The 23,406-nt window shown below is 66.3% G+C and overlaps 14 protein-coding genes across 14 annotated transcripts; 8 read left to right on the top strand and 6 right to left on the bottom strand.

The window, feature by feature from the left end:
- Positions 1-345: 345 nt before the first annotated feature.
- MICPUN_108461 (predicted protein) lies at positions 346-1,160 on the top strand. Its single transcript, XM_002503213.1, has 2 exons — positions 346-655; positions 850-1,160. The coding sequence occupies exons 1-2, from the start codon at positions 389-391 to the stop codon at positions 952-954; spliced, it is 372 nt and encodes a 123-aa protein (XP_002503259.1). The 5' UTR covers positions 346-388; the 3' UTR covers positions 955-1,160.
- A 985-nt stretch (positions 1,161-2,145) lies between these two features.
- Positions 2,146-2,652, bottom strand: MICPUN_73443 (predicted protein; the record flags this gene model as incomplete). Its single annotated transcript, XM_002502851.1, has 1 exon — positions 2,146-2,652. A coding segment is annotated over one exon (507 nt), but the record flags the coding sequence as incomplete, so codon positions are not given.
- A 689-nt stretch (positions 2,653-3,341) lies between these two features.
- MICPUN_59380 (predicted protein) lies at positions 3,342-4,668 on the bottom strand (the record flags this gene model as incomplete). Its single annotated transcript, XM_002502850.1, has 2 exons — positions 3,342-4,312; positions 4,440-4,668. The coding sequence occupies 2 exons, from the start codon at positions 4,666-4,668 to the stop codon at positions 3,414-3,416; spliced, it is 1,128 nt and encodes a 375-aa protein (XP_002502896.1). The 3' UTR covers positions 3,342-3,413.
- A 271-nt stretch (positions 4,669-4,939) lies between these two features.
- On the top strand, positions 4,940-5,590 carry MICPUN_59379 (peptidyl-prolyl cis-trans isomerase; the record flags this gene model as incomplete). Its single annotated transcript, XM_002503212.1, has 1 exon — positions 4,940-5,590. The coding sequence occupies one exon, from the start codon at positions 4,940-4,942 to the stop codon at positions 5,588-5,590; it is 651 nt and encodes a 216-aa protein (XP_002503258.1).
- A 364-nt stretch (positions 5,591-5,954) lies between these two features.
- Positions 5,955-7,634, top strand: MICPUN_101042 (predicted protein; the record flags this gene model as incomplete). Its single annotated transcript, XM_002503211.1, has 2 exons — positions 5,955-6,337; positions 6,701-7,634. 2 exons carry the CDS (start codon positions 5,955-5,957, stop codon positions 7,632-7,634), a joined length of 1,317 nt encoding a protein of 438 aa, XP_002503257.1.
- An 83-nt stretch (positions 7,635-7,717) lies between these two features.
- MICPUN_108457 (predicted protein) lies at positions 7,718-9,109 on the top strand. Its single transcript, XM_002503210.1, has 2 exons — positions 7,718-7,790; positions 7,937-9,109. Exon 2 carries the CDS (start codon positions 7,973-7,975, stop codon positions 8,891-8,893), a length of 921 nt encoding a protein of 306 aa, XP_002503256.1. The 5' UTR covers positions 7,718-7,790; positions 7,937-7,972; the 3' UTR covers positions 8,894-9,109.
- Positions 9,110-9,381: 272 nt separating this feature from the next.
- On the top strand, positions 9,382-10,236 carry MICPUN_59377 (predicted protein; the record flags this gene model as incomplete). The annotated part of the gene is made up of 1 exon (XM_002503209.1): positions 9,382-10,236. The coding sequence occupies one exon, from the start codon at positions 9,382-9,384 to the stop codon at positions 10,234-10,236; it is 855 nt and encodes a 284-aa protein (XP_002503255.1).
- A 616-nt stretch (positions 10,237-10,852) lies between these two features.
- MICPUN_91080 (predicted protein) lies at positions 10,853-14,225 on the bottom strand. Its single transcript, XM_002502849.1, has 2 exons — positions 14,118-14,225; positions 10,853-13,211 (listed from the first exon to the last, which is right to left on the bottom strand). Exons 1-2 carry the CDS (start codon positions 14,217-14,219, stop codon positions 12,186-12,188), a joined length of 1,128 nt encoding a protein of 375 aa, XP_002502895.1. The 5' UTR covers positions 14,220-14,225; the 3' UTR covers positions 10,853-12,185.
- Positions 14,226-15,268: 1,043 nt separating this feature from the next.
- On the top strand, positions 15,269-16,328 carry MICPUN_59374 (predicted protein; the record flags this gene model as incomplete). Its single annotated transcript, XM_002503208.1, has 2 exons — positions 15,269-16,158; positions 16,199-16,328. 2 exons carry the CDS (start codon positions 15,269-15,271, stop codon positions 16,326-16,328), a joined length of 1,020 nt encoding a protein of 339 aa, XP_002503254.1.
- Positions 16,329-16,479: 151 nt separating this feature from the next.
- MICPUN_59373 (predicted protein) lies at positions 16,480-18,717 on the bottom strand (the record flags this gene model as incomplete). The annotated part of the gene is made up of 1 exon (XM_002502848.1): positions 16,480-18,717. The coding sequence occupies one exon, from the start codon at positions 18,715-18,717 to the stop codon at positions 16,480-16,482; it is 2,238 nt and encodes a 745-aa protein (XP_002502894.1).
- A 308-nt stretch (positions 18,718-19,025) lies between these two features.
- On the top strand, positions 19,026-19,622 carry MICPUN_82550 (predicted protein; the record flags this gene model as incomplete). The annotated part of the gene is made up of 1 exon (XM_002503207.1): positions 19,026-19,622. The coding sequence occupies one exon, from the start codon at positions 19,026-19,028 to the stop codon at positions 19,620-19,622; it is 597 nt and encodes a 198-aa protein (XP_002503253.1).
- Positions 19,623-19,698: 76 nt separating this feature from the next.
- On the bottom strand, positions 19,699-21,546 carry MICPUN_59371 (predicted protein; the record flags this gene model as incomplete). The annotated part of the gene is made up of 1 exon (XM_002502847.1): positions 19,699-21,546. One exon carries the CDS (start codon positions 21,544-21,546, stop codon positions 19,699-19,701), a length of 1,848 nt encoding a protein of 615 aa, XP_002502893.1.
- A 370-nt stretch (positions 21,547-21,916) lies between these two features.
- Positions 21,917-22,489, top strand: MICPUN_59370 (predicted protein; the record flags this gene model as incomplete). The annotated part of the gene is made up of 1 exon (XM_002503206.1): positions 21,917-22,489. The coding sequence occupies one exon, from the start codon at positions 21,917-21,919 to the stop codon at positions 22,487-22,489; it is 573 nt and encodes a 190-aa protein (XP_002503252.1).
- Positions 22,490-22,769: 280 nt separating this feature from the next.
- Positions 22,770-23,309, bottom strand: MICPUN_71737 (predicted protein; the record flags this gene model as incomplete). Its single annotated transcript, XM_002502846.1, has 1 exon — positions 22,770-23,309. A coding segment is annotated over one exon (540 nt), but the record flags the coding sequence as incomplete, so codon positions are not given.
- Between the last annotated feature and the right edge of the window lie 97 nt (positions 23,310-23,406).

Here is a 23,406-nt window from a genome sequence, read left to right as displayed (position 1 = left end):
TTGTTGGATCCCACATTTTGAGTTTTGTTGTGAGTGCCGAGAACGAGACTGCGAGAACGGGCCGAGCAGCAGCCGAAGGGCTCCTCGCTCACGGCACTGCTTGGGCAGCTTTTGGGGCACCGCGTTGCTTCCGGCACGATTTTTTTAGGACTTTTTAACTCGTCGTTTTCTGGTTCAAGCTTTTTTCAGCGTCCTTTGGCCTGATTGGCTCGACGTGGCTCAACCTGTGGCAGGAAATCGGCCTCGCACACGTGAACCGTTAAACTTGGTCTGTTTTGGCACCGAAAAGGCGCCTCCATCGCAGCAAAAGAAACGAGTCGAACGCGGCGGCCGTCGGACACTACACGCGACGCACACGCACGCAGTCCGAACACTCGTGATACCAACGATGTCCGCCATCGCCGGTTCCGTCTCCCTCTCCGCCGCCAAGGCTCGCGGCCTCGGCTTCAAGCAGTCCGCCCCGATGGGCGCCCGGGTGGCCGCTGCTGTGCCCGCCCAGCCCCGTGCTCGCACCGAGCGCGGCGCGCTCAAGGTGGTCGCGGGCAACGACTACGAGGGCGGCCTTTTCGCGCCCATCGTCGTCGTCGCGCGCAACATCATCGGGGTGAAGCGTTTCAACCAGATCCGCGGCAAGGCCATCGCCCTCCACTCCCAGGTGAGCGCTCGGACCGGCGTCGACGCAACGTTCCGCACTCGGATAACATCTTAGCTGTCACGTTTTAGATCCCCCCGCCCTTGGACACGCGGAGGCGCGTGCCCGACACGCGCACCCGTCCACCCCCGCCTCACCCGCCTCGGACGAACCGATATTGAAGAACGTCGCTGACTCGTATCGCCCCCGTGACGCAGGTCATCACCGACTTCTGCAAGGAGATCGGCGCGGACGGCAAGGTTCGCCAGAACCTCATACGCACCGCCAAGCAGAACGGCGGCAAGCTCGGCTTCCTCGCGTAAATTGACTTTTCCGGGGTATTCTATTCTTTGTCTGCTGCGTACATAGCTTTTAGTCTTGGGGATCGGGATGGGGCGAAACGCACGAACCGTCGTACGGGGCGGATACGACACGCGGCCGAGGAGCTGCCGTTCGCGCAACACGCGCGCGGGGTGGGGCGACGGGGGCGCAACCTCGCTGTAAATGAGAAATACACATATGCAGCGTGAAAAACTCTTCGTCTGGCGTCTGCTTGGATCCGCCCGTGCGCGACCTCATCACGCCTCCCCGGACTCGAACGCCTCCCAGAACTCCCCGCTCTCGCCACCCTCCGCCTCGACAGTCACGCGCGCCCCCCCACGGATCCCCAGCCTCGCCGCCGCCTCCTCCCCGATCCTCCCGCCCGACACGAACTTGTCCGAACCGTCCAGCACAACCCTGGAGCCGATCCACACGTACACGTTCCGACCGTTTCGAAGCAAGTACACCCCGGACGACTCCAAATCGTCTCCGTCGTACATATCGTACTCCACCAGGCTCGGCCACTCGTGCAAAGTGGGCCCGTCGCCGCGCGCGTCCCCGCCTCGCTCCCGCCGCGAGGGCGAGTGGTCCATCTTTGAGGGTGACTGGTCCATCGGCTCCGACTCCGACCGGCCGACACCTTCCCGCCCCTCCCTCCCGGCGCCGTCCAGCCCGAGCCCACCGATCCCGAGCGACGACGGACTCGCGGTGTCGTCCCGCGACGGAGGTAGCGAGAGGTGCCGCGCGAGGTTCCCGGAAGTAAGGTTCCCGGGCGACTGATGACTCGACGATTGAGTCGATCCGCTCGTCGCCGGTTCCTTCAGCGACCATCCCTTGCTCAGGCTGGGGTTACCCGCCGCGCCGAGACCCGCACCGCCCGCCTTGGTCAGCGCCCGCGCCCACTCCGGCGGCGGGATCGCGGCGCCGCTGTTCGCCGCAATCTCCGATCGCGTTCCGCGCTCGTACATCGCGAATTCGTCGTCGAGGCTCTCGCGCCTCGCGCCCGCGGCGCCCTTCCACCCGCCGCCTTGGCCGTCCCCGATCGCGTCCAAGGCTTCGAGCACCTCCGTCGGCTCATCGCCGCCCGACACCGTCACCACCAACGAGTCGGCGGGTCCAAGACCGTCGTACCTGTACAGCTGTCGCGCGAACCTCTCCGCGACGGTTCGAAACTCTTCGTCAATCAGCGAGGTTCCCACCCACGCGAAAGCCTTACGATTGGACGTCGCCACCACGTACGCGCCCCTCGCGTCGAGCTGCGTGGTATCGCAGCTCGTGCACGGTTTGGCGACCAGGTAGGTCGGGTCGTGCTCGTTGTGGGGCGCCACGCGGTAGAGCCTGTGCGGCGGCGCGCGGTCCGCCTCGGTCCCGATCCTCTTGGCCCACTGAAGCATCTGGCACGTGAACCCCATGTTCGGGTTGGCGATACCGCGCTTCTCCTTCACCGCCGCGAACGTGTCCTCGTAGGAACCCCCGTCCCTCCACATGAGGTACGATATCACCACGGAGCACGACCTGGACACCCCTTGCGAGCAGTGCACCAAGACTCTGCCGCCGCGCTCCACCGTCGCCTCCTCGATGAAGTCGAAGCAGTCGTACAGCACGGGGGATATGTCCTCGTCGGGGGTGTCCTGCAGCCACATCGTCTTGTACACCAAGTCGGGCTCGAAGTAGTTCGGAATGACGAATCCGACGCAGTTGATGACGTGCGTGATGCCGTGCTCGTCGAGGGTGGCTCGATTCTTCGCGACTCCCTCGCCGCTGACGTACACGCCTGGGACGATCTCCGTGCAGTGCTTCTCGAAGTGCGCGAACTTCTCGCGTCGAATCTGAAGCTCGGACTTGTCCTCGTCGACGTCTTCCCTCGCCCTGTCGCGCAGCGCGCCGAGGTTGAGCCCCACCGGCCTGTGTTCGCTGAGCGACATTCTCGGGATGGCGCCGCTCGGGTTGGCCGCGTCCGGCGGGGAGGGCTCGGCGCTGCGGCTGGCCGGGGCGTCTCCTCCGCCGCCGAGGCTCAGACCAAGGCCCGGAGGCTTGCGCGCGGTCAGCGGCGTCGCCGCTGCCGCACCCGAGTTCCCGATACCCGCGAGACCCAACTTGGGCATCGGAGGCCGGGGTCGCGACGCGCCCCCGGAATCGCCCGCGTCCGCTCCGCTCCCGACCGCCGCGGCGGGCGGGTCGTCCGCGTCGGAGTCGCTGCCGAGCGAGAACCCGTCGCTGTCGACGTTCTTATCCGTGTCCATGTCGCCCTCGCCCATCGTTGCCCGTGCTCCGCGGACTCTGCGGCCCCGCGCGCGCCTGCACCGCGTGCTTTTTCGGGAGCCGAGAGAGTTGACAATTTTGGCGCGGGCGCATCGGTCCTCCTCGGGTTCTCCCGGGAAGAGCCTCGGACCGACGACGCCGTCTTCCGTTACAATCGAGCTACATCTACGCGCGCACACACGCGGCGGCGGATCGCACATCAGAACGTCCGGTCCGCGGGATCGTAAATCTCCCCGAGCAGCTGCTTCACGAACGCGGGCACCGCGCCGCCGACGTCGGTGAGCACCAGGGTGACGAGCTCGGGCGGGACGTAATCGTACGCGGGGTTTGCGACGCACAGCTGTGCGACGTCCCCTTCCGCCTGGGCCCCTGAGCGCCTGTCGATACCTGACCCATTCCGACCGATTCCGCAATCCGCCAGCGCGGTGTAGTCGATGACGTCCGCTGGGGAACGCAGGTCGTTGGCGTGGAACGCGTCGTCGCCGGGGCCGATGGGCGACAGCTCGTGAAGGCCCGCGAGGAAAACCACGGGGACGCTGTGCGACTTGGCCGCCAGCGCCACCGTGTGGTGACCCGCTGGGGCCAGGATACCCCCGTTAGCGAAAACACCGCACGCGCTCAGCACCACCAGGTTGGTGCGGGACATCATCGCGAACACCGACGCGTCCGCCACCGCCGTCGTCTCCACCCCCCTCTCGGCGAGGGCTCGCGCCATCTGATGGCCGGCGAGCGCGGGCGCCCCCTCCGCGACGATGCACTGAAACTTGCGCTTCCTGTTGGCCTCCCGGAGGAAGGCCTCGACGATGTCGCTGCCACCGCTGGTGAGCACGACGGAGGACGGCGAGACGTGCTCGAGGGCCTGCTGGACGATGTGCGCGTTGACGGATTCCAGCTCGTCGATGAGCTCGCCGATGACCTCGATGACTTCGGCTTTGAACGCCTTCATGGCTCCGCCGCGGACGGAGTTGTCCTCGTCGTCGCTGCCGTCGCTGGCGTCGTTAGCGTCGCTCGCGGCGTTGCTAGCCTTCCCCCCGTCGCCAGCCGCCTCCTCGCGAATGATGTGCAGGACCCTCCTGCACATGTTGCCCACGACCAGCTCTGTTGGACGCGACGGGATGGGGAAAATAGGGTTGAGGGTTCATGTTTTTTGAAGCGAAGGAGTGCGACTGAAGGGAGACGGCGGTGGGAACATCGAGGGCACACGGGTTCTGAGGTTCGGACGCACCAAGCGGCCTGGCCTCTACCAGTTTCTTGCTCACGGCCCTCACGCCCTCGATGATCCCCTCCGCCGTGGGCGCCTGCTGCGCCGCCACGGCGTGGATCAGCACCTCGGTGGTGTGCCTCGCCAGCGCCAGCGAGCTGCCCCCGAGCCGCTTGCGCTTGAGCTTCGTGACGAAGTCGTCGAGCGCGGCATGTATGCTCGCCTCGCGGCCTTTGTGTCCTTGACGCCCCATTTTTCCCGGCCTTCGACCCTCCCGGGTTTGTGCGAGCCGCTAGCTAGCTACCTCGCGGCGTGCGTTGTGTCTCGCACCTCTTCACAGGCGGCCTGGCAGCGAAAGCGCGGCGAAAGCGGCGGGACTAAAAGGTCTGTGCCAGGCGACGCGTAATTGGCTGGCATTTGCAGATCTCCCGGCCAAATCCACCCAATCAGTGAGCGTTCCGGATAAAACGGATCGCTCTCTCGTCCACAATCGACGGCACCCGCACCGACTCTCACACGCAGCCATGACCTCTATCGTCGCCCTTCGCGCCCCCGTCGCCCTTCGCGCGGCGGCCGCCACCAGGAAGCAGCGCGCGCCTCTCGCAGCCAAGATCACAGCGGCCGCCAAGCCCACCGTCAAGGCACCGATGGTTGTCAAATCGGTAGCGACCAAGTCCTCCATCGCGAGGTTGGCCTCCGCCGCGACCTTCCTCGGGTCCGCCCAGGCCGCCTTCGCGTCCGAGGTGGCGCAGCTCGCCGAGGGCGACGATCTCATCCCCACGCTCGCCATCTTCGCCTCCCTCGCGGCCGTGCTGTGGTCCTCCCAGGGCGCCATCAAGGGCATCCTCGCGGTGCTCGTGGGGGGCGAGGAGGCGACGGCGTCTCACATCCTCGTGAAGGATCCCTCCCTGGCTCAGTCGCTGCTGGAGAGGCTCCAGGACGGCCCCCAGGACAACCTCGAGGACAGGTTCGCGCGCGAGGCCGGCAACTACAGCGAGTGCCCGTCCAAGAGCAAGGGCGGCAGCCTGGGCACGTTCAAGCCCGGGCAGATGGTGAAGGAGTTCAACGACGCGGTGTTCAACGGTCCGGTGGGCGTGATCCAGGGGCCGGTGAAGACGCAGTTCGGGTACCACCTCATCCTGGTCACCGACAGGGTCGAGCCGGAGAAGAAGTGATCGCCTCGGCGAGGCAGGGCGCGAGTAGCTTTAGCAGCGACACCTTGTATCAACAACAGCGGCTCACCACGCCGCGACTGGGACAAAAAAAACTCGTCACGCTGGATTCGCGCCCGATTCTCCCGATTCCAGCTCCCGAATCCGGAGATCTCCGCTCCCTGATTTGTACGCGCTCAGGTTATGCTGACCTGTCTTAACGTCAGTCGAAAAAAAGCGAGGGCAAACGGATGGATGATCGAGCCCCGAGTCCGGCGCGGGGGTCACTGCCCTCGAGCACCGGCTCACTGCCCGTTCGATCGGAACAGCCTCTCTTGAACACCCACTCGTCACCGCCTGCTCGTAGCGCGCCACCTAGCCTCCCACGATGGCCGTCACCCGAGCGAAGGACTCGGAGATCAAAGCGGCGTTCCAAAAGTTCGACAAGGACAACAGCGGCTCGCTCGAGATCGGCGAACTCTACGATGTGCTCAGGGAGATCGGCGTGGAGATCACCAAGGAGCACTTCGACGGCTACTCCCAGATCATGATGGACGACTTCGACACCGATCGCTCGGGCGCCCTGGACTACGATGAGTTCACCAGGTTCTACGAGCAGGTGCTCGTGAACGAGTCCGGCAAGGGCCAGTACAAGGAGATGCTCGAGCTGAAGGAGGAGGGCAACACGTTCTTCCGCAGCGGCGACTACCTCAAGGCGGCCGCGACGTACACCAAGGCGATCAAGGCTGCCGCCGATCACGGCATCGAAAAGTGAGTCACCGCTCGCGATCGACGCACCCCGTGCCCCCACCCGCCGTCCTCCGCGAGCGCGCTCGTACCGAACCGCGTGAAATACTCTCCAACTAACCCCGTTCGTCAAACGTTGTTATCTCTCCCTCATCAGCGACGCGAAGCTGGCGCCCATCTACTCGAACCGTTCCGCATCCTTCCTCAAGCTGAGCAAGGTGTCTCAGGCGCTTCAAGACGCCGAGAAATGCTGCGAGCTCAAGCCCGACTGGGATAAGGCGCACTTCCGCAAGGCTGCCGCGCTCGAGGCTTCCGAGAAGGACGCCGAGGCGCTGATCGCGCTCGAGGTTAGAAAAATAACGAGAAAAACCTCCCCTCCTTTTCCAGTCGAACCCAAACTCGGGTTTTCGACCCGCGACTGACCCTGACGACCGACGCCGTCCCGTCGACGACGCCGAGACTGACCGACTCACCAAACGCCTCATCGCAGGAATCCCTCAAGCTCGCGGGTCCCGACCAGGTCCCCATCGTCGAACAGAAGATCCGCCTCGTCAAGCAGCGCCTCCATCGACACGAGCGCGAGATGCACAAAAACGAGAAGCGCAACCACGGCAGCAAGCCCCCGTCCCCCGAGTCCAAGTCCCCGGCGCCCGAGAAGACCGCCGAGGAGATCGCGGCGGAGAAGGAGGCTGCGGACAAGGCGGCGGCGGAGAAGGAGAAGCAGCGCGCCGCGAACGAGGCCCGCATGAAGAAGGAGAAGGAGGAGGCGGATGCGAAGGCGGCCAAGCTCGCCGCGGAGGGCGCCGAGCGAGCCGCCAAGGCTGAGGCCGACGCCAAGGCCAAGGCTGAGGCCGACGCCAAGGCTGCCGCCGAGGCCGAGAAGGCCGCCAAGGCCAAGGCTGCGGCCGACGCCAAGGCTGCCGAGAAGGCCAAGGCTGAGGCTGAGAAGGCGGCCAAGGCTGAGGCGGACGCCGCGGCCAAGGCCAAGAAGGAGGCGGAGGCCAAGGCCAAGAAGGAGGCCGAGGCCGCGGCCAAGGCGGCGGCCGAGGCCACGGCCAAGGCTAAGAAGGAGGCGGATGCGAAGGCAAAGGCGGAGAAGGCAGCTGAGGAGAAGGCGAAGAAGGAAGCCGAGGCTGCCAGGGCGAAGAAGGCCAAGGCGGCGGCTGCCGCGGCGCAGGGCGGCAAACCGACCGGTTCTTCCGGTTCCTCGCTCCTCGTCCTGGGCGTCGGGTTCGTCCTGAGCGTCGCGGTCTTCGCGCTCGTGTTCGGCGGGAAGAAGACGGCTGCCGCGGCGACCAAAGGGGTCAAAGGGAAGAAGTGATTCGCCCGTCGCTCCGGTAAACTGACTTAACATTAATAGTCTATTTTTGAACCTGATGTGACTCTTATTCAAACCCCCAAAGCGACGGGTCCTCCGCACAGCTGTGCGCAAGCGCAGGCATCCGCCCCAACTTTCTCTCATCCACCCGACCTCCCGGTGCGCACCTTGGCCAGATCCGCGATCCTCCGCGCGTCTCGCTTGGCATCGAGACGCGCGCGTGCGCGCGTGGCGAGAAGCCGCTGTCCTTTCCCTGCGTCAACCTTTCGCACCCCTCTGACGTTCCCCTCCACCTCGCGTCGCAGGCGTATCCGCCTTCTCTTCTTACCAACGTATTCGCGATGCAGGAGCCCATGTACATCATCCAGAAGCCGATGAGCGCCAAGGGCAAGTGCGTGCATTGCAACATGGTCTTCCCCGACGACGAGCTCCGCCTCGGCTTTAGGGAGACGCCCGCAGCTATCGAAAAAGGACCGTGGAAGTGGAGTCACGTCACGTGCGTTCCCGTCGACAGGTGGGACACGGCCGAGGATGTCTACGGCGAGGTTGACGAGATCCCCGGCGTCGCCACCACCGAGGGTGCGTCGCGGACTGTTCGCCTCGCGCACTCCAACGCGCGCGCCAACGCCATGCGCCGCGCCACCGCCACCGCCCAGCACGAGGCTGAGAAGGTGGCTGAGAAGGAGAGAGAGGCCTCCAGGAAGGCTGCCGAGAAGGCCAAGGCCAAGGCTGAGAAGGATGCGGCTAAGGAGGCCGCGAAGATCGTCAAGGCTGAGGCCAAGGCGGCCGAGGCTAAGGCTAAGGCTGAGGCTAAGGCTGAGGCCAAGGTTAAGGCGCAGACTGCGGTGAACACCGCCGCCAAGGCCCTGGACTTTGACTCGCCCCAAAAGACCGCCGGCGCCTCCCGCATCAAGAACAAGTGCGTCGTGCTCGTCGGAACGCTCCACGGAATGTCCAGAGCCGACGCCAAGACGGCCATCACCGCCGCGGGCGGCCACTGGAGAGACACGATCACCTGCAAGACGGAACTCATCGTCCTTGGGCTGTCCAAACCGTCGGCGCTCGAGAAAGCCGAGGAGACCGCTGAGCAGAAGCAGATCGATACCATCACGGGCAACGAGCTCCTCGAGGAGTTCAGGCTCGCAGGCGTGTCGGACGTGAAAGCACCCGCCAAGCCCGCCAAGAAGAAGCGTGAGGACGGGGAGGTGCAGGGCGTCACCCGCGGGGGCAAGACGAGGAGGACGAGTCTCCCCGCGGCGTGACGTGCAGCACAGCTGTGCTTCTGCCCGGGAGGAGAGCCACGGACGAAACGGGACGACGGCGGAGTGGACGACGGGAGCGTGTCGAGACACGAAAAGACAAACGTGCGAGGACGGCCGTGATCACGCGGATGCGGATGCGGATGCGGATGCGTGGCACCATAGCGTGAACAGCGACGCCGACTTGTGTAAATAAACGGACTCACCCTTTTCTGCTTCAGTGTCAGGTTTAAAATTTTCAAACCCCGGTCTCGGTCCTCACACAGCTGTGCGCGCGGTAGTCCCGACGCTGACGCTTCACCTTTCTACATCCATCCTACCTCCTGGTACGTATCCTCGCTCGTATTCGTGATACAACGCTCGTCTCGCGCCGTATCGACTCGTGCGCGTACGCGCGTGCCCCCCCGCCGTGTTTTTCCCCCGCGCCCCCCTCCTCCGCTTTTTGTTGAACGCGAGTTCCCCTCCCTTCCCTCAACGCCCAGGCGCCCGCGATGTCTTCTGCGATGTCCGATCCCAAGTACCTCATCAAGCGCGTCCCGGACAATGCAAAACGCCCCGGAGAATGCAAACACTGCCATGAGGCATTCATCGAGGGCACGCTCCGCCTCGGCTGGAAGGAGACCCCGGGCGCCCTGAAGAGCGGGCCCTGGTCCTGGGCGCACGTGGACTGCGTTCCTGAGAAGCGCTGGAAAAGCGCCGTGGCCCTCTTCGGCGACATCGACGAGATCCCCGGCGTCAACGACGACGCGATCACGGTTCAGCTGATCAACGCCGCTCGCGTCGGCGCGCAGGCCGTCGAGAAGGCCGTCGAGAAGGAGGAGTTGCTCAAGAAGGAACTCGAGGATCTCTCGAAAGCGGCGTTGGCTCGAGGATACGCTCGCATTGCCGCCTTCGACTACAAAGTGTGCGAGTACGTCATCAACGACTCGCCCACCTCAAAGACGCGGTGCGATCGCTGCGACGAGGACTTCGTGGACCTCTCGCGGTCCCTCCGCCTCGGATGGAAGGAGAAGCCCGGGGAGATCAAACGCGACGAGTGGACGTGGGCGCACGCCGCGTGCGTTCCCATGGTTCGCTGGGACAACGCCGCGGACGTATACGGCACGCTGGACCCCAAGAACCCCGACGTCCCCGGTAACCTCCACGCCATTCCCGGCGTCGACGGTTGCGAGGCCACCGCCGAGGAGATCCGCGAGTGGTACGCGGTGTCCGCGGTGAGCGTCAAGGCGCAGGCCCGGGCGTGGGAGACTGAGGCGCTCGCGGCGCTCCGGGAAGAAAAGAAGCGCGCCGCGCTCGCTGCCGCGCAGGTTGAGAACGCTGGACGGGCGAGCCTCGCCGCGGCGTGAGGTGGGTGGCGCACGTCACGGATGAGGACGCCGCGAACGACGAATTTTGCGACGACGACGGAAGCGCGTCGGGACTCGAGTTGAAACGCCTTTTGACGACGCTACGGGGCAGTCATTTCATGTGAGAGCAGATCCTAAAGACCTTCCTTTCCAACCACGAAACCCTGTGCTGGAATACCACAGAAATTGTTACGATGTACACGTATTTCACGCATCTAACGCATAACTCTTGAGATTTGAAGCGAGGCGGGAAAATTCTTTTTCTCTATCCCGAAGGTCCTTTTGCAGTTGAGTGAGTGTTCGGGAGAAAGGCGCCTCGCTAGGTCACAGCGTGTGCGCCGGTTCGGTGGTCCCGTGCCGATCGCGTATCCGTAGATCCAGTCGAGAGAGTCGTTCGCGCCCCTCTTGTCGGACTATTTCCTTCGCCGAGGCGGCGAGGTGTGGCGAGGGTAACAGGGTTCCCTCTCAATTGTTTGTCAGGGATCGGCGTGTGTTTAGGGAAGTCCAGGGGACCACCAGATAGGGAGGATGCAGCGCTCGGAGTTCTCCATCGAGGACATCGGCCGGGGTCGCACCATGATGATTGGGGACCTAGACTACATCGAGGAGCAGGGAGGACACATTTTTGAGTGCAATAAGGTGCGCGTCAACCCCACTCCACCTGCGATGGACCAAGGGCACACGCCCGCGTCCATCAGCCACAGCCCAAAGGTTGGGAGACGGGACTTTTTTGACGACGTCCGCTCGCGCCCGCCCGGTCGGCGCACCGGGGCAGGATGAACGTCAACTCGGACACGGTTAACCACGGTGCACGTTTTTACCGCGACGTTCCCGGTGATCCAAGCTCGGGGCCGCCCCACGAACCATCGCTCAACAAACCCCCCAACCCGCACTTTTTTCGTCACAGGCGCACGGCGAGGCGATCATCCGCGCGTTCAGCACGAAGAAGTACCCCCGTCGCATCCTGGTGCACGGCCAGTACATCGTGAGCATCAAGGTCGACGACAGGGGATTCGTGGTGCACAAGTGGACGAAGAAGATCGTCGACCTCAAGCAGGTGTACCTGGTGGTGAAGGACAACCGCAAGATCTACCAACTCGCGCTGGAGTTTGCGCTGAGGCCCGGGGAGAAGAAGCCGTTCACCGACGTCCTCCAGTTCGACCCGGCCACCTCCAGGCACTTCACCCAGATCATCTCCACGACGCGCAAGGAGCTTCTCAAGAGGAACACGGGGGGCGACGGCGCCGCGCCGCAGAGGTTCTCGGACAAGTACAGGGAGGAGGTGCCTCCCCAGCGGTCGTACCAGCAGCGGGAGCAGTCGTTCCAGCCAGCCGCCGCGCAGGAGCACTCGTTCCAGCCCGCCGGTTCCCAGTCCAACGCGTTCGCGAGCGCGATCGCCAACGCTCAAAACCGCTCAAACCCCGCGTTTCAGCCGGCGCCGTCCGCCCAGGATCCTTTCGCCGCGCCCCCGTCGTTCACGCCGTCGGCTGCCAACGCCGTCAACGACCCCTTCGCCGCTCAGGTGCCCATGCCCCCGAGCCCCGGCCAGAGCTTCAACGGCGGATCCGGCCCGGTGAGCTCGACGGGCAACGAGTTCAACGCGATGATGCAGTCGGTCCAGGCCAACGGGCACCAGATGCAGACGCTGTTCTCCACCGGGGGTGGCGCCGTGGCGGACCCCTTTGCGCAACCCGCGCCGGCGGCGACCCAAGCAGCGGCGGCGCCCTTCGACCCCTTCGCCGCCCAGGACCCCTTCGCGGCCCCCGCGCCGGCGGCGCACCAGGCGAACCCGTTCGGCGCGCCGCAGCAGCAGACTAATCCGTTCGGCGCGCCGCAGCAGCAGTATCAGCAACAGCAGAACCCTTTCGCGTAGTCGGATGTGACGCTACATTAGCGGATCGCTTTTGAATATCAATTACACTGGCACTGCGTGCTGCCCATCTACACATTTAAAACACGGACGCGTTGAGGTCGTGCTTGGGCGCGACCTTGTTGACGAAGTCCTTGTACTCGAAGTACCCCTTGTTATCTCTGTCGTAGTTTCTCCACAGCCGCTCGAACGTCCCCTCGTCTGGGAAAAAGTTCAGATACTTGATCCACTTCCTGAACTCATCCTTGTCAACCGTCCCGCTGTGATCCCAGTCCAGCTCGCGGAATATCTTCCTCGCGCTGCCGCCCTTGTCGCTCGCCTGGATGATCTTATCGATCAACAGCTTCTCCAACTGGTTGCCGTAGAGCATGTGCGAGGTGGGCATGATGTTCGGGGGCTTAGGGTCGTGGTGCGCTATGGCCTGCCAGTTACCGTCTTCGTACCCTCGGTAATCGTGGTCAGGTAGCACGGACGCGATGAACTCCTCGAACTCGATCGTGCCGTTGCCGTCGTCGTCGTAATAGTCGAGAATCTTGGCGAGGGACTCCTTGGTGGGGTGGATGTTCATGCGCATAATCCCCTTGGCGAACTCCTCGCGGTCGATGTACCCGCTGTTATCGTAATCGAGCTCCTTGAAGAGCTTGCGAAGCGCCATCAGCCCCTGGCCGCGAGCCGCCATCCAATCCGTGAGCTTACGCTTGAACTGCTTCACGCTCAGCCGCTGCTTACCCTGGTCATCCGCGTGCGCACGGGGCGCGCCGAGGCTCAGACGCGCCGGCTGTTTCACCCCGTCCCCAGCGGACACCCTGGCCGGGGCGTTGACGTCGAGGGACTCGAGCATGTCGGCGGTGGAATGGTAGAGCCCCTTGGCCGGCGCCAGCGCGGCGAGCAGCTCCATGTATTCCAGCTCGCCCTCGCCGCTCTTATCGTACCTCAAGAACATCTCGTCGATGACCTCGGGGGTTGGCGCGATGTTGAACTGGTTCATCGCCATCTGAAACTCGTCCTTGTCGACGCCGCCGCTCCCGTCGCGGTCAAAGTACTTGAACCACGTCCGCGCCCCCCGGAAACCCTTCTCCAACGTCAGAGCCTTCTCCCGCAGGAGCTCCTCGAGCTCGTGCACGGTGTGCACCTTCGGCACGTTCCCCGCGTCCCCCGCCTTGGCGCGGTCGAAGAGATTCGGCTCGTTGAGGTTCTCGAGCGTCGCGGCGATCTTGTGCCTGTCGTACCCGGCCCATCGGTCGGCGCCATCCGCTCCCCACCGCTCGACGACGCCGCCGCGAGCCGCCTTCATCTGCTCCGTGGTCGGCACGATGGCGTGCGCGAGCGTCTTGATGTCCACCTCGCCGTTCGCGCGACCGTTCGCGTGCTTGGCGACGAACTCGGCGAAATCCGCGTCGGTGGGATCGACGTTGATGCGGAGGAGCGCCTTGCGAAGGTTCGCGGAGGAGAGCGTGCCGTCGTCGTCGGTGTCGAAAAATCGAAAGAGGTTCTCCGCGTGTTTGGGAGTCGCGTCGCCCCCGTTGGCGTTTCGCAGGTGGTGGAGCACCGCCGCCTCGATCCTGCGCACGGTGAGCGAGTGGTCCCCGCCGCCGGGTTTGTTCAAGTACAGCTTGGAGCTGTACCCGCCGGGCCCAGAGCCCGCGGTTGATTTCCCCGGTCGAGCCGCATCCGCCGGGAGCATGGCGTGCATCCTGGCGTCCCGGGCAGCCTCCACCCGGCTTCCCGTCCGCCATCCCTCCGCGATGGCGGCGTTCCGCGCCGCTTCCGCGCGGGTGGACCGGCCCTTGGGCGTCGGGGTACCCGCGGCCCCCACCAGCACGCGGTTGTCCGCGCCCAGCGGGTGGGGCGGCGGGCTCTCCGGCGCCGGGAGCGATGTCCCGGAGCGAGCGCCCGCCCCCGACGACGTCGCGTCCACGAGGTCCCCCGTCGCGTGCGTGTAACCCCTGTACGCCCTCCTGTACTCCGCCGGGGAGACCGGCGCGAAGTCGCTCGGCATGAGAAACTCGACGAATTCGGCGTAGTCGAGGTGGCCGTTGCCGTCGGCGTCGTGCTTGGCGAAGAGATCGTCGACGAGTGTCGGATCCGCGGGGTTGACGTTGAGGCGGAGCATCGCCTCGCGGAACTGGGACGGGGTGAGGGCGCCGGCGTGCTTCACCCTACCCCCGGCGACGGGCATGCCGCTCAGGATTCGCATCGCCTGGGACTTGCTCGTGGTCCTCGCCATGAGCGCGGCTCGAACGGCGTCCTCCACGGCTTGGACGGTGTCGAGCGCGGGCATTGCGTCGGGGGTGTAGTCGACGGGTAAGGAGAGCTTCGGGGGCACGCCGACGTGCGCCACGACGCCGGAGCCGATGCGCTCGAGGCGCCTGTCCTGGTAGTCGGCGAGAGCCTTGGCGCGCGGGCTCGTCGGGATCTCGCCGCGGGCGTACGCCGCCTCGAGCTGGGGCGGGGGCGGGGCTCGGACGTTGGCGCCGCTCGGATTGTCGTAGAGGAGGGAGTTCGGGTCGCTCCTGGCGGCGGGCGCCGCGGGCGAGTGCGGGTGTCCGCGCCCGGGCTCCTCCACGTCGGGGTTGAACGCCCTCGCCTCGGACACCGCAGCCTTGCGCGCCTCCAACGTGGCGCGCTCGGTCTCGGTGCCCGTCAGCGGGCTCGACTCGTTCTGCCCGAACACGGACGCCTGGCCCGAGCCCGCCGCGGCGAGATCCACGAGCCGGTTGGCGATGTGCCGCACGCTGAGCAACGATCCGGGTTCGCCCGCGTGGTCACCGTCGTACGCGCAGCACTCCGCGACGGCCGCGAAGTCCTCGGGGGACACGTCGATGTTGAGCTCGGCGACGGATCGACGGAAATCGGTGCGCAAAATCGTGCCCGGGGGGGTGTAATCCGTGGCGCGGACGTGGCGCTGGAGCCATCGCGCGATGCCGCTGACGCCGTTGCCTCCCTTCTGGAATATCTTCTCGACCAGGAGGTGCTCCCAGGGCGCCGCCCTGGGCTCGTAGGTCAGGGGCATCCTGGCTGGCGCAATTCAATTCTGGCTGTGCCCTAATCTGGGAGCGCGAGGACAAGTGTCCTCGTCACGGGCGAGTAACAACGTCCTTGGTCGGAGTTTCCCATCCTCTCGCCGCAGCTGGCAAGGGCACGGGGGAGCGGTTCGGCATCATGCGCGCCGCCCTGGCGTCATCACCGACGATCCACGGCGCCGTCTCGGATCGACCGACGCGCGCTCGCCATCCACGGGGCATCCGCACGCCATCCAGGGTTCGATGCGGGGGCGACCCCGCGCGAGAGGGCACGCCTGGGACGAGGCCGGGCGTTTCCATCTCGGTGCCGGACCCTTCGTCGTTCGGCCCGAACGGCGGCCGGATCTTCTGCTTCGGCCTGGGTTACACCTCGCTCGGCCTCATCAACACGCTCAAGCGCGCGGGGTGGCACGTGTCGGGCACGTGCAGGGACGAGGCGCGCGTGCGCAGCCTGAGGGCCGCGGGCGTCCACGCCCATCTCTGGCGCCCCGACGACGTCGTGCGCATGGACGCCGACGGGATCGACGCCGTCCTCGGCGCGACGCACGTGCTCAACTCCACCCCGCCCAACGCGGACTTCGACAGGGACCCGGTCCTCGCGGACGCGGCGTGCATGGACGCGTTGACGCGCGCTCACGACCGCGGCCACCTGCGATGGCTGGGGTACCTCAGCAGCACCGGCGTCTACGGCGAACATCGCGGCGGATGGGTGGACGAGTCGTCGGCGTGCGCGCCGGCGTCGCCCGTCGCGCGCCGGCGGCGCGACGCGGAGTTGGAGTGGGAGACGACCGACCTACCCGTCGTCACTTTCCGACTCGGGGGGATATACGGCCCGGGGCGGAGCATACTCGACACCGTGGCGAGGTCCGCGGGCGGGGAAGCGATCGGCGAGAGTCGCAGGGCGAGGAGCGCGAGGAAGTTCACGTCGAGGTGTCACGTGGGCGACGTGGTGAACGTGCTGTGCGCCAGCATGAGCGCGAGCGCGGAGACATCATCATCATCATCATCTTCTTCTTCTTCCTCCTCCTCGTCAAGATCGATGGTGATTTATAACGTCGTCGACGATGAGCCGGCGCCGAGGGAGGACGCGGCGGCGTTTGCGCGGGCGCTCCTGGGGATGGAGCCGGGGGGGTTCGGCGGGATGGACGCGGGCGGGATGGACGCGGGCGCGGAGGGAGCGCGCGGGGAGAAGCGGGTGAGGAACGCGAGGATCAAGGATGAGCTCGGGGTGACGTTGCTGTATCCGACGTACAGGGAGGGCCTCACCGCGATTGCGGATGGGGACAGGACCCCGTTTCAGGAGTGAACCAATCTCGCGCGCTCGTCATTCGTCTACAATCTATCCGAGCTCTAGCGCTCGTACTCGCGCTTGAAATCGTCCCAGCCCTTCGCCGCGGCGGGTCTCTTCGGTTTCTTCTCCAGACGCCTTCCCGTCCGCTCGTACTCCCGCTGGAAATCCTGCCACGTGTCCGTCCTGAGCTGCTTGCCCCGCCCCCGCCCCCGCCGCCCGATCTTTCGCAGCATCTCCACCCGCCGCCGACGAAGCCCGTCTCGAACGGCGCCCACGCCCAGCTTCGCGAGGTCCGTCGCGACGAACCCACACAGCACCGTCGCGACCGTGCCGACGATCTGCGCCGCGAGCCTGAACGGCTGGCGCAGGACAACCTCTATGCCGACGACGCAAACCTGGTTAAAGTACTTGGGTCCGCCCTCGGTGTCGTCGTCTGAGTTGTAGAAGAGATCCGTGTTCTCGCCGTTTCTCTCGGACTCGAGCGGGCTCTTGGGCGACTGGGTTCCCTGCGCGACGGTCGTACCCGGCGCCGGGTCGCGCGACGACGACGACGCGGACGTGCGCCGGACGTACGCCACGTACTTGCCGCACGGTGAAAACGTCACGCCCTGCGGCTGCGGCGCCGCCTCGCCGGTGCGCCGCCGCGTGAGCCGTTTCACCCTGCGCTTCCTACCCCTATCATCCGGACCGCCGACGGCGTTCTCCTGCTCCATGAGCTTCGCGAGCGCGTCGTCTTCGTCTTCGCCGTCGCACTCGCCGTCGTCGTTCGCGCCACCGTCGCCGTCCGCGCCGCGATGAACCGCGTCGCCGGGAACCGTCAGCAGACACACGCTCCCGTCGTGGACAAACGCGATGTGCGCACCGTCGGGGGACCACGAAAACGCGCTCTGAACCCCGGGCTTGGGCAAATCCGTGAGCTGCCGCAGCCGCGCGGGTGTCGAGGACCCGGTCGCCACCAGGTACAGCTGCGGCACGCACATGTCGTCCATCGCGACGACGCAAATGCGCGAGCCGCAAGGCGAGGACCTGGGCCAAAATTTAGGCCCGGCGTTTTTCCGCTTGCCCGAACCGCCGCTCTTGCCCGCACCCGCGCGCGGGGACGGCGGTCCCTCGTGCCCGTGCTTCTCCAACGGGCCCACGCACATGCCGGGATAGGTGCGGCCGCTCGTGTCCGTCAGGCGTCGCTGCGTCGCCCCCGGCGGCGGCTGCGGACGCGCCGTGTCCGACCCGCTCAGCGGCTTGCCCCGCTCCGACAGCCGAAGATCCCTCGGCTTCGCGGGGAGGTCCAGGACGAAGAGCTCGAGGTGGCTCGGCGCCCTGGAATTACCCGTGTGAACCTCCCCGAGGAACGCCAGCGCGCGTCCCACCCATCCATTGCCCGCGCGGCGGTACCCCCGCGCCCCGATCCAAGCCTCCCTCGTCGCGTTTGAGATTTCATCCGACCCGACCCGCGGCGCGTCCTCGTGCGACGTGGCGACGACGGTCCACCCGTCCCCGTCGTGGTTCCTCGGGTGCTCCTCCTTGTCCACCTCGACGCCGCCGCGACCGTCCAGTGTCGTCACGGCTGTGCACACGCACGCCGTCTCCACCCGGCCGTACGCGCCCGACGCCTGGTTTCGAAGCAACACCCCGTCGACGTAGGACGACGCCACGAGCGCGCCGTCGGGGGAGTACTGGTGGTCGCCCGTGCCCCCCCGCAGCGCGCCGTCCGTGAACTGCGGGCCGAGCAGGTCGCGGGCGTCGAGGTTGCGGCACGGCCAACGCGCGGGGACGAGCGAGGTCACCACGGGCTCGCCCCCCCGAGCGTTCTTGCCGCTCGGCATGGCCCGCTCCACCTCCGCGCCCTCGGGGTGGTCGGCGACGCCCGCGGACGCGGCTTTCGCGTCCATCTCGGGCTCTCTGTGCCATTTGGGCCTTCTCAGCTGCGCGGAGGCGTCGACACGCACGCCCCGCCTCTGGTGTGGGGCGTAGAAGTAACTCGCCGTGGGATTCTCCGGACCGTGGACGAAGACGACCTCCCTCTTATCTCTCCTCGGGTTCCAGCTCGCCACCCCGCACGCGGCGCCGTTCCGAGTCCTGTACAGCGTGCGAACCTGCCCGGATCTGACGTTGACGCACTGAATGGCGCCCCCGTCGAACTTTTGCCCCGCCGCGTCGCTCCGGGTGTCGTACACGATCCACTCCGAGTCCGGAGACCACGCCCCGCTCGGCGCGAGGCAGTGGCCGTGGTTGCGCCCGTCGGTCAGGACGCGATCTTGGCCGGCCCGGACCTTGTGGAGCGCGCTCCACAGCCCCATCGCCGGGCGTTCGTCGCGAGTGCCACTCGGGGGTTGGAACGCGAAGGGTTTCCGACCCTGGAGAGGTCGGCGACTGGGTGGCGGGTCGGGCGCGCCCGCGCTTTTGGCGCCAATTCGTCGCATCCGTCCGTGGAATACGGTCCACACTCGAACTGACTTGAAGCGCCGGATCCGCCAGGTGTCCGGGCTTCTGGCGGGTCAACGAGTGGGCACTCACTTCCGAACCTCCTCGCCACCCGAGCCGTCACTTCGCGGCGACGCCGTGGACGTGGTACCGAGAGCAGGGCGTTCACCTCTCGATTCGCGCCATGTTTCGCAAAGGGGGCAAGTCAACGTCGATGAACCACGGCGGCAGGCGGCGGGTGGTGACCGAGTTCGACGATGGCGGGGAGATGATCGAGGAGTACGATCTGAAAACCGACGAGCTCCTGCTGAGAAAACGAAGGGGCCGGACGGTGCTGGGGAAAGACGAGGAGTGGGAGTACCTCACGGGCGAGGCCCCGAGGACGTTCTCGCCCGACGTGGGGATCCTCGCGGAGAGCAGCGTCAACCCGACTTGGCAGCGTAGCCAGGACACCCCGCAGAGCTTCGTGTGGAGAGTGCGAAATCTTCCTTACCCGATCGAGACGTACCAGGTGACGTGCGATCACGGCGACCAGAAGATCGTCATCAGGACGACGAACAAGAAGTTCTACAAGCGGTTCGACGTCCCGGAGCTCAAGGTGCTGAAGTTATCGTTGCAGGACGACGCGCTGTCGTACGACTGGAAGAACAACACGCTCATCGTGCAGTACAAGAAGCCGAGAGAGGTCATCAAGGCGGAGCTCGAGGAGAAGGTGGAGACGCAGCAGCTGAGGCTGAAGAGGGCGCCGGAGGACGGTGACGTGGACTGCAAGCAACAGTGAGGGCGGGGCTGGGTGGCCGATTCTTTCGATGATGTCAACCCTTAAAAGTTAGCTCGTTTGCAGACGTCGGTTGCGACTATTCCACCTTTGCACCTCTCTTTGCCTCCCGCTCGTCCCCGTCCACCCCCTTCAACTCGCCGTTCGCAAAGTCCATGACGACGTCCGTCACGTCCAGCTGTATGATGTCCGCCGCGCAACCCAGCATCTCCCCAACGTTGGGCCGGGTCCTGCCAAAGTCCCCGTGGACAAACTCCTTGACGTACGTCCCCGCCTGCGTCTTCAGTCTCAGCGTGAAGAACCTCGCGGCGTTCGGCACCCTCTCGCACCGGCAGCTCACGATCGTCCTCGGCCGCGTCATCGACGTGCGTCGATGCAGCACCCTCACCGGCGTGGACTGCTGGATCTGCAAATCTTTGATGCCGCTCAGCATGAGCTCGTCCTCCAGAGTGAGCGGCTTCTCCGCCCAGCACACCGCCGTGTATTCCTTCTCCTTCTCCTCGCTCGCCTCGTGCATAGCCCGGTACGCCGCGGCGTCGGTGACGTGTACGTCCACGGCGGCCACGGCGCCTCCATCCGCCGCTTCCAGCGCCGCCTCCATCGCCGCTCGAGCCTCCGCCGTGGCCGCCGCGTTCGGCCGTCTCGGGTTGTGAACCTCCAGGATGAAAGGCCGACCGCCGCCGAGCATGCGCACGTCGATGTCCTCCCTCCCAGCCGCGTTCAGCTTGCTCCCGTCCGCGCGAAACGCCCGGGAGACGACGGCGTCCAGAGACGTCTGCACGGAACCCTCGCCGATCGTGACTCCCGTCTCGGAGTCGATCCACGGCGCCTGGGGCGTCCCCCTGGCCCGCTTCAGGTACCGACCGCCGACGTACACCGGCTGGCGCCACGTCAGCATGCGAACCGTCGCGCCAACCTCCGGCGCGCTCGGCGGCGTCGTCACGGTTGCACGACCGTCCCGCCTCCACCGCGCGATCGTCGCGATGTCCGTGAGCTGACCCATCGCGACGCGCTCCGCGTTGTTGTACCGCTCGCCGTGGTTCTGCCACGCCCCCGCCGGTGACTCGGCCGGGACAAAGACGGAACCGACGAGGTGCGGCGGCGGCGCGCGGCGCCTCTTATTATGCGCACCTCCACCTCCACCTCCCCCTCCCCCTCCGCGGGTTTCCTCGTGGTCCTGGTACGCGAACGCCGCCTCCGTCGCGGAGAGGTCGTGCTCGAAGAGGAGCGCGAAGCGAAAATCCGCCGCCTGGTCGTGCCGACGCACAGCTGTCGTCGTCGTCGCCAGCTGTGCCGCCGAGGCGTCCACGAGCGCGGGTACGAGCAGAGCCCTGAGCACGTCCTTGACGTCCGTCGTCTTCGGCAGCTGGACGTCCGCGGCGGGTCCCGCGGGAACGTCCAACTGGTCTCCCCCGTCGCCCCCGCCGTCGGCGCTTCTCTTGGCGCGCGCGAGCGCGTCGAGGAGGTGGCATCGGGTCGCCGCCTGTCGGACCGCCAGCGCGGGTGGCATGGTCACCTCCAGGGCGAAGGCGTCGAACTCGTGCCCGCCCGCGCGAATTCCCGCGGCGTACTGGGAGACGCACCTCGCGTGCACCGCGGGCGGGTCCACGCGGACGAGGACGTCGGAGCGGTTCCTGGCGTCGGCGGCGGCGGCGGTGCCGTTCGTGGCATCATCCTCGCCGTTCGGCGCCGACGCTTCGGCGGCGTCCGCGCCCTCGCGCTCTCGCGCGGTCGATGCGTCGAGGTCCAGCTGGAGGATTCCGAGGCAGCACGGGCACGGCGGCTCGTCCTTCGAGGCGGATGCCGCGGCGCGATACTCGTCCACCTCGCCCGACGGCACGCCCCGAAATCTCAGGATGCAGCAGGCGCAGGCGCCCATCGCCTCGCACTCGGCCCGAAGCGTCGCCTCGTCGGACCCGCCGCTCATGGCTCCTCTATACCGACTCTCCTCACCCACCAGAGGGTCTCGGGGTAACGGGAGCGTCGACGCGCGTCCCTCGCCGTGGGACAAAACGCCGCGAGACGGCACGTCAAAAGCTCTGCCGGTCGAAGCTGTCAGTCTGTGACGGAGAGCCCAGTGAGGGTTTTGTCTGATTTTTTGAATGTTGACCCGCCACAAACGACGTCGCGGCAGGTGTATCCGCCGTCGACGCCCGAGCGAAGGTTTCCCCGAGGTTCCACAGGGACACCAGGTACCGCCGCGGGGGACGCGTCGGGCCCGGCAAGGTTCGTCGGACAGCCAGATCGCCGACGAGGAGGCACGGACAAACAAACGTAGGGGAGAAGCTCGAGGGACGATGTCGGAGGGGTTGTGCGCGAACGACCCCATCTTCGACGTGCCGCCGCTGCCCACGGATGAGCAGGTGAAGAGGTTCGGCATGGACGGCGACGGTCCGTACCCCACGATCGCCCCGGGCGCGATGACCTGGACACAGCTGGACACCCTGAGGCATCAGATCGCGGCGTTCTCGCACCTCTGCGAGCAGCGCGCTCTGCTGACCCAGCAGATCTACGAGGAGAGCAAGCCCGGGCATCAGCGCTCCCAGACCCTCGCGGCGATCGCCAACTCCATCGGCGTCTCCGCGGCCGGATCCCAGCCCTCCTACCCCGGTCCCGTCTACTCCAAGGGGGGCGACGGGCCCAGGGGCGCGCGTTGGACCCCATCCGCCGCGCAGCTCGCCCGACTCGAGGAACTCTTCGCGACGGGCATGGGCACCCCAAACGGCGACCTGCGGACGAAGATCACCGACGAGCTCGCCAAGCTCGGGCCGGTCAACGAGGCGAACGTGTACAACTGGTTCCAGAACAAGAAGGCGAGGACGAAGAAGAAGCTGCTCGAGGAGCAGGCGGCTAAGAACCGATCCGGATGATGACGAGCCGATCCGGCGAAGGCGGGAACGGGGAAGCGGGCGCGAGCGGACGCGCCCGGACGGAACCCGAGGCGAGGCGGCGACGTGGGGTGGGGTTTCGTCATCTACAAGTAGCACATCGTATTAATAGCACGAATCGCGCGCGAAGAGCGCCCGATCGAGTCCCGTCGGTCGCGCATCCGACGCATCCGCGCGTAGTCGAGATCCGCGACCGATCGCGCCTCGCCGCCGCCACCCCACAGGCCCGTACCGACGCCGATCAATCGAGCAGACCGAGACGCCCCTGCCTTCTCTTGATCTCGTCCAGGCGCACGGTGGCGACCTTGTTTCCGGGCGACAGGATGAGAGACTCCTCGTAAGCCTCGATGGCACCCTTGAACTCCTTCTTCTGCTCCAGCGCATCCCCCAGGTTGTTCCACGCCGTCACGTACCCCGGCGTGAGCTCGACAGCCTTGTTGAACTCGGCGATGGCCTCGTCGACCTTGTCGGTGGAGAGGTAGCCGAACCCGAGGGCGTTGTGAATCTGAGCGAGGTCCTCCTTGTCTCCCTCCCACATCTGCGCCGCGAGCTTAAGGTTGCGCACCGCCTGCGTGAACACCTTCTTGCGGAGCATGATCGAGCCCATCTCGAAGTACTCCTCCGCGGTGGCGTTGCCCGCGCGGATGCGCTCGCCCATCTTCTTCGCGCTGTCGTCGAGCTCCCTGCGGATCAGCACCTGGCGCACGATGATGAAGCCCGCGAAGCCCAGGATGGCGAGGAGGGAGCCGAGGTAGATGGCCTGGATGCCGCCCTCGAGGCCGTCGGCGACCTCCGCGATTACCGCGGGGGCGACATCGGGCGCCGGGAGCGCCTCGCGAGCCGTCAGCTCGCCTCTGCGAGGCGCGACGATACGCGCGCGGGGGCTGGGGACCGCCCGA

The sequence above is a fragment of the Micromonas commoda genome, chromosome 6, assembly GCF_000090985.2.
Source record: "Micromonas commoda chromosome 6, complete sequence".
NCBI classification, from domain to species: domain Eukaryota; kingdom Viridiplantae; phylum Chlorophyta; class Mamiellophyceae; order Mamiellales; family Mamiellaceae; genus Micromonas; species Micromonas commoda.
The sequence above is the reverse complement of the archived record's forward strand: the minus strand, read 5'-3'. Positions and strand labels throughout refer to the sequence as shown.

Excerpts from the sequence above, each read along its gene's own strand:
- MICPUN_108461 (XM_002503213.1), top strand. The coding sequence starts at position 389 with ATGTCCGCCATCGCCGGTTCCGTCTCCCTCTCCGCCGCCAAGGCTCGC. Across the intron at positions 656-849 it reads CCATCGCCCTCCACTCCCAG|GTCATCACCGACTTCTGCAA; the intron begins GTGAGCGCTCGG and ends CCCGTGACGCAG.
- MICPUN_108457 (XM_002503210.1), top strand. The coding sequence starts at position 7,973 with ATGCAGGAGCCCATGTACATCATCCAGAAGCCGATGAGCGCCAAGGGC.
- MICPUN_91080 (XM_002502849.1), bottom strand. The coding sequence starts at position 14,219 with ATGCTCCGCCTCAACGTCAACCCCGCGGATCCGACACTCGTCGACGAT. Across the intron at positions 13,212-14,117 it reads ACCTCGACTACGCCGAATTC|CTCCTGCGGGAGAAGGCTCT; the intron begins GTCGAGTTTCTC and ends GAGCTCGAGGAG.